This window comes from Esox lucius, chromosome 14 (assembly GCF_011004845.1).
Source record: "Esox lucius isolate fEsoLuc1 chromosome 14, fEsoLuc1.pri, whole genome shotgun sequence".
In the NCBI taxonomy this organism is placed as follows: domain Eukaryota; kingdom Metazoa; phylum Chordata; class Actinopteri; order Esociformes; family Esocidae; genus Esox; species Esox lucius.
Genome location: NC_047582.1, coordinates 13696612 through 13707761, shown reverse-complemented (window position 1 = coordinate 13707761; position 11150 = coordinate 13696612). Strand labels below are relative to the sequence as shown.

The 11150-nt window shown below is 40.8% G+C and overlaps 1 protein-coding gene across 1 annotated transcript; it reads left to right on the top strand.

The window, feature by feature from the left end:
- Positions 1-2711: 2711 nt before the first annotated feature.
- drg1 (developmentally regulated GTP binding protein 1) lies at positions 2712-8729 on the top strand. Its single transcript, XM_010877746.3, has 9 exons — positions 2712-2899; positions 3597-3720; positions 3833-4008; positions 5850-5919; positions 6046-6215; positions 6336-6466; positions 7660-7827; positions 7982-8104; positions 8378-8729. Exons 1-9 carry the CDS (start codon positions 2861-2863, stop codon positions 8475-8477), a joined length of 1101 nt encoding a protein of 366 aa, XP_010876048.1. The 5' UTR covers positions 2712-2860; the 3' UTR covers positions 8478-8729.
- Positions 8730-11150: the final 2421 nt, after the last annotated feature.

Sequence of the window (11150 nt, the reverse complement as noted above, 5' to 3'; positions counted from 1 at the left end):
TGTGTGTGCACTAATACCATCAATTTGACTGAAGTGAGAGAGAGAGCGAGAGAGAGAGAGAGAATGCTTGAGAAAATGCATGTCTGTAAATTGGGTACTGTAAAAATGGGACAACTATCAAAATGGTACTGTTAAGCTTTGTAATATGTAAAATAACAATAAAAAAATCAATGTTTTTTATTTAGAATGTTTTTGACAGTAAACAATGAGTTTGACATCATTAATTTGTCATGGCATCATGTGCAATGACACTGGTCTCCAGACAGCATACTGGAAAGTGAAATTACAAGGGGGTGAATACCTTTGAGAGATACCATATGACGTGTCAGCAAATATGTCTGCAAACTTCTTGTTTCCATTTGGTGGCGCTAGCTTTCCCCAGTTTGTCATCTAGTTTCTTTGGTGTGCATTTTTTTCCCCTTGTTCCTGGCGAGAACCAATCAGGGCTGCAACCACATAATGCATAAGATCAGCAACAATAAGAAACAGTATGCTAAATGAATGGGTCCAGTGCAAAAGGCTTTAAAATAAAAGTCCTCAGCATACAGCGGATCACAAATGCAGTCGCATCCGAAATAACTCAAATCATTGATAGAGCAAAAAACATTTCTTCACTGAAGCCTGTGTTTCTCACTCATTTTGTGATTTCTAATTTGTAATTAAGGCCCTGCTTCACTGCAGTAACTCCTGGCAGTTTCGGAAAAAGTACATGTCTAATTATGTGTTCTTATAACCCAGCTCACTTAACTAGGAAGTCTACACTGGACTCCTTACATGCCGGAAGGAATGTATTTTCCAGCTTCTACCTGGATTGAGCGGGTAATAGCAGAGTTGGGAAGGAAAAGATGTGGTAGACAAAAGTGTACAGGCAATAGGGATAACCACACCCTGGAGAGGATTGTGAAATAAAACCCATTCAAAAATGTGGGGGAGATTCACAAAGAGTGAACTACAGCTGGAGTCAGTGCTTCAAGAACCACCACGCAGAGACATATGCAAGACATGGGTTTCAGCTGTCGCATTCCTTGTGTCAAGCCACTCTTCAGGAGCGTCTCGCCTGGGCTAAAGACAAAAAGGACTGGACTGCTGCTGAGTGGTCCAAAGTTATGTTCTCTGATTAAAGTACATTTTGCATTTCCTTTGAAAATCAAGGTCCCAGAGTCTGGAGGAATAGAGGAGGGGCACAGAATCCACGTAGCTTGAAGTCCAGTGTAAAGTTTCCACAGTCAGTGATGGTTTGGGGTGCCATGTCATCTGCTGGGGTTTGTCCACTGTGTTTTCTGAGGTGCAAGGTCAAGGCAGCCATCTACCAGGAAGTTTTAGAGCACTTCATGCTTCCTGCTGCTGACCAACTTTATGGAGATTTCATTTTCCAACAGGACTTGGCACATGCACACAGTGCCAAAGCTACCAGTACCTGGTTTAAGGACCATGGTATCCCTGTTCTTAATTGGCCAGCAAACTCACCTGACCATAACCCTATAGAAAATCTATGGGGTATTGTGAAGAGGAAGATGCGATACACCAGACCCAACAATGCAGAAGAGCTGAAGGCCACTATCAGAGCAACTTGGGCTCTCATAACACCTGAGCAGTGCCACAGACTGATCGACTCCATGCCAGGCCGCATTGCTGCAGTACTTCAGGCAAAAGGAGTCCCAACTAAGTATTGAGTGCTGTACATGCTCATACTTTTCATGTTCATACTTTTCAGTTGGCCAACATATTTTTTTTGTATTGGTCTTAAGTAATATTGTAATTTTCTGAGATAATGAATTTGGGATTTTCATTAGTTGTCAGTTATAATCATAGAAATTTAAAGAAATAAACACTTGAAATATATCAGTCTGTGTGGAATGAATGTATACATTATACAAGTTTCACTTTTTGAAAGGAATCACTGAAATAAATAAACTTTTTGATTATATTCATATGACCAGCACCTGTATAGAGCTTGCGGCACATTAAATATACTGTCAAAGAGGCAAATATATAAATATCCTATTTTGGGCTGAATGTGTAATACACAGTTGAATCATTATCATACCTCAGCCTTGAAATTCTAAGTTTAAAAGCAAGTGTTTTTGATGAAGTGGGGCACAAATAACCAACACATAGATGTCGTAGTGGACACGTTTTGGCCCAAAAGCAATACTTTTACAACCAAAAACAAAAAATCACAGATTGTGAGTCATTTAAAACCAGCAGAGGTGTAAAAAGTACAAAGTACAATTATTTGGCTGTGTTTGCCCATTGTACGACCTAGATCAGTGTCACTCAACCTTTTTCAGTTACTGTACCCCCAAAATGTTTTTGCACTGCTTTCAGTACCCCTGAAGTACCACCTCATGTTAATTTCACTAGTAAGTCTATGGTGTCATGAGTGTTTTCAAGTACCCCCTGTGGAGAGGCCAATACCCTCAGGGGTCCTAGTACCCCTGGTTGGGAACCACTGACCTAGATGACCAGGTATGGGGAGTTCGTATAGCTCCAAATTTGGAACTTGCCTCATCAGTTGAATACAGCCATATACTTTTTCTTTGTATTTCCTACACCTATGACAACAGTGAATAACGGGGGAGTAACAGGGTTGATACAGTGTTGTTAATAGTTGGATTTATTTTTAAGAGGGGAATGTAACGAAAATCATAGGCGTTACAAAGAATGTAGAAGGACTTTTAAATTGAAAAAGAGCCGCATGGTCACGTGGCCCTAATGTCACTAAGCTTCACTATGCTGAAAGCGTGAATGCTAGCTAGCTCTGTATGCTTGCATTATTATAAAATATAAACATTCAGCAACTCTGCTATCAACTGTGTTTCATCGTTATAGGTGATATCATCTAAGGACAAGTTACAAAATGAGTTTACTTGCCAAAATAGCTGAAATTGAGGCCGAGGTAAGTTAGCTAACGATACTAGCTGAATTCTAGCTAGCTAACGGGTTGGCCAGCTGTGTGTTAGTCACGTTTTAGCATAGCAACTTAGCTATAGCTGACTAAACTCACTCTACGTCTGTTAGGCCACTTTGTACCTTAGTTTGCTAAAGTTTCATTGGTTCACCGACGCTTTGAAATTGATTAGTCCCTAAAAAACGAACTTCTTACACTATTCGGTGGTAAACATCAGAGTCAGACAACTGTGATTAACAATATCTGGTGATATTTATACATTTAACGAAAATGGTCAGACTACCGTTCGTTGTGTCTACTGTACCGCGCTCCAATGTTGTATTGACTGGATAACTAGAAGTTAAGCGCGTTTACTAACTAAGTACGGTAACATCAGAGTTCTGACATGACGTGATTTATCAGTGTATTTGTCATTATAATATGTTTTGGTCAGAAAACCAAACATTGAACGATCTGGCTCTGGATAAGTGGGGCAGGAATATTGTAGCACGGGGTAGGCAATCCTCTTCAGTGCCGCCAGTACTAATGGTTTTGTCTCGTGTCTACTACAGTATTAAGCACCATAAACCGATCGTATTAAGCGATTGATTAAATTTGACACCACCCAGTCATAAAGCAGAGTTAAACAGAAAACCCCCGTATCGGAAAACATGTGTGAATTAAAAGCATCTTCTGTATTGGGTAGATGGCTCGGACTCAGAAGAACAAGGCCACGTCTAACCACTTGGGGCTGCTCAAAGCTCGCCTGGCCAAGATGAGGAGAGAACTTATAACACCAAAGGGAGGCAGTGGAGGAGGCGCAGGGGAAGGTGATTCCGGATTTGGTCATAATTCACCTGTAGAATTTTGTTACTGTTCTGTGGAGATGTAGGAAGTTAATATTGACTGCAATTAATGCTGGTCTTTTTTTTTGTCGTATAGGATTTGATGTGGCGAAAACGGGAGATGCCCGTATCGGGTTTGTAGGGTTTCCCTCGGTTGGCAAGTCTACTTTGCTAAGTAACTTGGCAGGGGTGTACTCTGAGGTTGCGGCCTATGAGTTCACCACCCTCACCACAGTACCAGGAGTGATCCGCTATAAGGGTGCCAAAATACAGGTATTTCATCTTATATTGACTGCATTTCACCTTAACACAAATGCCAAACTATTCAATAATTATAGGCTATGTAAAGACAAAGCAGACTGAAGTGTGAAATGGTTAGTTGAGTATCTTTGTTGTTCAGCAACAATCAGTCCTGTGTTCCAATGACATATTGTGTTTGCTAATCCAAGTTTATAATGTAAAAAGGCTAATTGATCATTAGAAAAACCCTTTGGCAAATATGTTAGCACAGCTGAAAACTGTTGCTGTGCTTATTTAAAGAAGCAATAAAACTGTCCTTTATACTAGTTGAGTATCTGGAGCATCAGCAATTGTGAGTTTGATTACAGGCTAGAAATGGCCAGAAACAAATAACTTTCTTCTGAAACCCATCAGTCTATTCTTGTTCTGAGAAATGAAGGCTGTTCCATGTGAAAAATGGAGAGAAAAAGGAAGATCTCGTACAACGCTGTTTACTACTCCCTTCAGAGAACAACGCAAACTGGCTCTAACCAGAATAGATAGAGGAATGGGAGGCCCCAGTACACAACTGAGGAAGAGGACAAATACATTAGAGTGTCTAGTTTGAGAAACAGACGCCTCACAGGTCCTCAACTGGCAGCTTCATTAAACAGTACCCGCAAAACACCAGTCTCAACGTCAACAGTAAAGAGGCAACTCCCGGATGCTGGCCCTCTAGACAGAGTTTCAAAGACAGCCATATCTGTGACTTGCCAATAAAAATAAAGACTATACATGAACTATTTAGGGAAGTAACGGCCAGCTAGTATTCTGTAATGGAGTGGCCAGCACAGTCACCAGATCTCAACCCTATTGAGCTGTTGTGGGTTCGTAAGAAGTGCCCATCAAGCCAACACAACTTGTGGGAGGTGCTTCAGCAAGCATGGGATGAAATCTCTTCATATTACCTAAACAAACTGACTACTAGAATGCCAAAGGTCTGCAAGGCTGTAATTGTAGCAAATGGAGGATTATTTGACAAAAGTAAAGTTTGAAGAACACTGATTATTTCAATTAAAATTCATTGTTTCTAACCATGACTATATTTCCTGTTTACTTTTGCTATATTTGCTATTCAAACTCATTTCATTTATGTTTTCATGGGAAACAAAGACATTTCTAAGTGACCCCAAACTTTTGAACGGTGGTGTAGGTTAACTTTCCACCCGTCATGAAGAAGGTCATTCATATCAAAATAATATCCTTATCAGTTTGTTAGGTTCATGTTAGCCTTTGGTAATTTTAGAATAAAGTTGGAATGTCTGAAGTGTTCATATGATTGCAGTCAGTTCATATGACTGCATTTTGTTGCCTGGCTTATTCCTGTTATTTGTGATTTGACGGACCGCGTAAGTGGAGCCGGCCATGAAGAGCGAATGTCTCTTACTGAGTGACTGACTGACTACCCCTTGTTAAATAGAGTAGTGGTTGGAGAAGTGGACCTGCAAACAATAGGTCCGGTGTTCAAATCTTGTCACAGTGCATTATTGTCTATTATAAACACTGGCCTTGCTGGTGCTTACAGTAGTCTACAATATTAGTGTGATTATCCTTCAGATAGTATCCACATTCAACAGCTGGTAGGAGGGGTGCCGGCCCTAATGTTCGGAGGGGGTTGGGGCAGTTGGGGGGTAAACTCGTTTTAAAAATGACTTAGCTGACAATGCCCATGTAGGCTTTTGTCAATTTAAAACTGCCAACTTAATAAAATAGACATTTGGTGGCAAATCTGAAATAATTGGTGTTTTTGTTACTTTAACATGTTGTTTTTAATTTCATTTAAAATTGCTACATGTTTTATTTCTAAAATGCTATTCTGCTTTTGTGTCTCCAAGCTCCTGGATCTCCCAGGTATTATCGAGGGTGCAAAGGACGGCAAGGGCAGAGGACGACAGGTCATCGCAGGTGAGATGCCTCCATGAACCGTCCCAACCATACACAAACTGTATGGGACTGTTCAGAGCACGCAGGTCTTGTCACACTCATACAGTTTGAATATAGCTTGTAAAAAAATGCTGTTTTCTTTTCCAGTGGCCCGAACGTGCAATCTGATCCTCATAGTGTTGGATGTGCTGAAGCCTCTAGGTCACAAGAAGTTGATTGAACATGAACTTGAGGGCTTCGGAATCCGCCTGAACAAGCAGCCGCCCAACATCGGCTTTAAGAAAAAGGATAAAGGAGGCATAAACTTCACCGTCACGGTAAATCTGTTTAACAGTTTCACATCCAGCTCTGTCTGTTCCTATTTGTCTCTCCTTAATAAATGGTTTCCCTTATGATTTTGATAGTCTTACTTCTCCTTCATCCCTCCTATTCCCCAGTGTCCACAGTCTGAGCTGGATGGTGATGCAGTAAAAAGCATCCTAGCTGAGTACAAGATCCACAACGCTGACATCACCCTGCGCAGTGACTGTACGGCTGATGACCTCATTGATGTAGTGGAGGGAAACCGGTGAGCCGTTGAGATTTTCAGCCTGGGATTTTAAAGGTGCTGCATGTAGAATGTGTACTCTATGTGGAAGCTTGGGTAATTACAGCAAAACTAGTCCACGTTCAGTATATTCCAGTTTTCTGTGAAGTATAATCAATCTAAATAATCTGTCAATTGACAAAAAATAATGTGGGTGTTGCCTGATTAAATAGTGCATGCACTAGTAGATGCTCTCGACTCAAAAAGACTAATTAACTCTGTTGGTGCGGTAGGCTGAAGTAGAGTCAGTCTTGCCGATGGAATGGCGTATTGTTTTAAAACAAGAAAACAAGAAAAAACACATTCTCTCTCTGGTGTAACATTTTGTATGAAACATTTATTAGAGAGCTCCGTGGACTCAAACTATAATATAACATTTCTGTATCTGATGAGAACTGGTATCTATAAACAGTTGTTTATCATATGCTTAACTTAAAATGAATACCAAAAAAGCTTCATACGTTTTGAAGTTATAGACATTTTCCACTTTGATAATAGAATCTGAAGCTATGGAATCTAGTGGAAACTTATAGGGATCATGTGACACTTCTAGTATATTGAACATTAAAAAGGGTGATAACGATTTACATTCACAATATCAAAGTTAGTTCTGTCATACTGACCATATTGTTATTAGTATGCCTAATTAATTCTCAATTCTCACATGGTTATGTACTTTTACTTTGTTGTATAATCACTTGCATTTTGAAGTACAGGATTTTTTTTTAAGGGGTAGTTTGACCTAGATTCATATTTTTCACAACAAGCCATTATTCCTCTGTCCCAGTGTGGAATTTGCATTATTAACATTGTTCAAATCATGAATTGAAACTGCATCCCAGGCCAAAGAAAGCTGCATTGGAAACTTACTCCAAAAATCTATTCCAAAACAAGCCTCAACACAATGCTGTCTTGGAGATCTATGGAGAATTCCTTGGACTTCATGGCTTGGTTTTTGCTTTGGACATTCATTCAGAAGTGAGAGACCTTATATAAACAGGTGTCTGCCTTTCTAAATCATGTACAATCTATTAAATTTGCCACAGGTGGACTCCAAGCAAGTTCTGGAGATATTTTAAGAATGATCAAAGGAAATCCAGCTACAGCCCATTTTTAGAGCAGTGAACATTCCTACCTGCTGACATGCTGTAACTTGTTCTGTTTCATCTTTTCAGAGTGTACATCCCTTGCATTTATGTTCTCAACAAAATCGACCAGATCTCCATTGAAGAGTTAGACATCATTTACAAGGTGCCCCACTGCGTGCCCATCTCCGCCCACTCCCGCTGGAACTTTGACGATCTCTTGGAAAAGATGTGGGACTACCTGCACCTAGTGCGGATGTAAGGAGAATCTCTGTCAACCTAACCACCCCCCTTGATTGGACATTTACGCTTATTAGAACATGATCCAAAGTTTAATCCCTATTACAACACAACTTGTAGTTGTCTTGGGCTGCCTGGATTAACGTGCGATTTTTGACATGTTCTCACACAGATACACCAAACCCAAAGGCCAGCTTCCTGACTACACGTCTCCGGTCGTTCTGCCTACTGATCATACCACAGTTGAAGACTTCTGTTTGAAGATTCATAAAAGTCTCCTTAAAGAATTAAAATAGTGAGTATTGTACAGTTAGCAGATTTTTGTTAAGGAAAAGACTGGGGAATACCACCATATTTTACCAATTTGAGCAACAATATGTGAGAAATAATTCACTAGGGGTCCACCATTACGGTTCAGTTTGCGCATAAGGAGTGTTCATGTAGCTGCCACTAGGGGTCCAGTGTCACCAGTAGAGTGAGTGGCCCGTGAGGGAGAGCATAGCTCACTGACCGACAGTGTGGCAGCAGGCGTCTAGAATGCCCTTAATACTGTTCCTTGTCCTTTCAGTGCTCTGGTGTGGGGTGCTTCAGTGAAACACAACCCCCAGAAGGTGGGAAAAGACCATGTCATGGAGGATGAGGACGTTATCCAGCTGGTGAAAAAGTAGAAGGACTCCTAACTCTGCATGACCTTCTCATCACAGGGAATTGTCTGCTGCTCATGAAAAAAACTCAAAAATAACCACAAGAACATGTTCTGTGGTTCTCAATACTATGTTGGAATTTGGTAACTGAAAAGTAAAATGTATATGTTACATTTAACAATGCCATTTCTGCCTGTGTATGATTCTTAATTACCCTTGAAGAGTATTAGCCTTGAATAAAACCAATTTCAGTGAAATAAACCCCAAACAGGTTGACTTACGTGATATTGTTTTGTTTAATCAGTACAGAGGTCATTGAGTGTATCCCTTTTAAGATGGATGCACTGCAATAAATATGCTGAACAACACTCAATATAGCCTAATAACATTCACATTTCGTTTGACATCAATAACCGTTCCCAGTTACATGGCTGTTATCTCTTTCTCACTACTGGCTTGCCTCTGATTGTGAATAAGGTCAGGCGTGTCCAGTTCCTGGATACGAGACCAAACACAGCTGGAATTGGTGTTAAACAACATGTGGGGGGCTCTCCTAGTCTGGAAATAAAATCCAAATTCCTCAGGACAGTGAAGGGGACATTGCCCTGAGTCGGGTTCCATCTTTTAGATTGGACGTTAAATGGGTATCTGGACTGTGGTCACTATAAATACAGTGGCACTGCTCGTAACATACTCCATGTCTTGACGAAGTTGCCATTTTGTCACTACTATGTCAACTAAATCCACAGTTCAGCATTGGCCTCATTCCTTTGCTTTCCCAGTTACAGTGTTGGGCATTTTTTATATTTAAGGAATAAATTAGGTACTATAGGTACATAACTGTTTGCTTACATTCAGTAATTCACTGTATTTGAGTGTCAGCAAAATTGCTTACATTTTAAACTAATGCTTCAAAAGGGCATAAAAAAATCGCTACACTCAGTAGTGGCAAACAGTTCTTAGGAAGTATATTCTGTAAAGTATCCTGAGAAAATTCTCAACCTGACCCTATCATAGTACGTCTCTAATGATACGGAGCAAAAACATCCTCTTCCTCGCCTAACGCGGCGACCGGCAAATCTTTTGAACAAAATGGCTGATCCATCACATAGAGCTGGGTTGCAACACGTCAGCATTAGAAACACCAAAGTGCCTCAAGATCTGATGAAACGCCATTCACTGTTGTTGGTTAACAGAATTTGTGAATAGCTGTAGTAGAATGACCCCACCCCACCCCCAAATGAACTGATTAACCTGAGTGAATGTCAATGACGGAGAGAGGGGGTGGCACCAGGTGGGCCTGACTAACTGCCTGTATCATCAATGTCATATAAATCAGGGCCCGACAGGCCTTTCAAATAAAGACTTTTGGTTGGACACGTACAGAGACAGTCTCTGGGTAAATTATGTCTATAGAGCTGAAACACGTTCACCAGGGTTTTATACAGTGCCTCCGCATGTTAATTAAAGAACGGATATCTAATAACTGATATCTAATCATATCTAATAACCGAAAACCAATAATATTGGTTTTCAGAGTAATATCTGAAAACCAAGTCTTGTTTATTAAATTCCTAACAAGTTTAGTTTTTATTTTAATTAGTTTTTAGATAACGTATTGAAATCTTTTAATTATTATTTTGTGCTTTTCTTTTACCTAACCCTAAGGTTGTTTAATTATTTTTGTGATAAATATGAACTAATATGGACTAATATGGTAACTGTACCAAAGTATTTCTAAAATCAATAGGAATCAATATATGCTTTATATGCTTTAAACACACTGGATACATCCAGTGATAACAGATCACTGTTAATGTGAAATTTGAGTGTATTTTACATTCCAAAGTATGTGCAATGAAGTATCCTTTACGGTTAACTGCTGTTCCGGTGAAGGACAAATCTGTCCCATAAGAGGATCCTGGAATTTGCCCCCAACAGGTCCTGTAATAACGCTCTACTAATATGAAGAGGACTTCATTTAGCGCATATTCGTGTATCCACTCTTTCTGAGACAGAAAGGCCACTCTCTGAGGAAAGCTGCAGAGGTTTAGACAGCAGTGGGTGGCCGGCTGGCCAACAGCAGTAGGAGTAAAAACGCTACTCGGGACAGCGCCCCTCCCCCACCCCTTTCCCCCTGTAAATTATAGCAGCACTTTAGCTAATGAAAGAGTTGAAGACCGGGCACTAATAAAAGCCATTAAGTGAATAAAGCGCTTCCCCCTCTAACGAAATTAAAGAATCTGCCCCTTTGGAGAGGGGAGGACTCTGTATTAATATTTATGAAATGCGGAACCAGACCACCCCCTCCCCAAACTCCTCATACTTCATCCAATCCCACCCAGCCCAAGACCTTCTCGCCAGTCCACCTATCCCAGGAGACAATCACTAACCCCTCCTAACTTGAAGGAGGGGCGGTGGGTACAGGCTGGTGTGGTGTTGGACGCTGTCAGGACAGTCTGTCTCCAGTTGAGCTTGCCGGTTTTAGAGACAAGACACCCAGCTCTTAGGAGCACCCGCTCTTCCTCATAACCTTCAAATCTACACCACCAGTCTGGGCGTTCCACCATCGGCTCTGGGTTGAGGGGATGGAGACTGAGGTTCTTCATGGACAGACCAGGTTGGAGGGAGTGCTTTCCAGCAACATCGGTTGGATTGCTTCAAAGACTTCCTGAGGTCCAATGGACGGGTGAGGTA

Bases quoted from the DNA above. Each gene is read 5' to 3' on its own strand.
- drg1 (XM_010877746.3), top strand. From the start codon at position 2,861: ATGAGTTTACTTGCCAAAATAGCTGAAATTGAGGCCGAG. The intron at 3,721-3,832 runs GTGATTCCGGAT...TTTGTCGTATAG, and splicing joins TGGAGGAGGCGCAGGGGAAG to GATTTGATGTGGCGAAAACG. The intron at 6,467-7,659 runs GTGAGCCGTTGA...TCATCTTTTCAG, and splicing joins GATGTAGTGGAGGGAAACCG to AGTGTACATCCCTTGCATTT.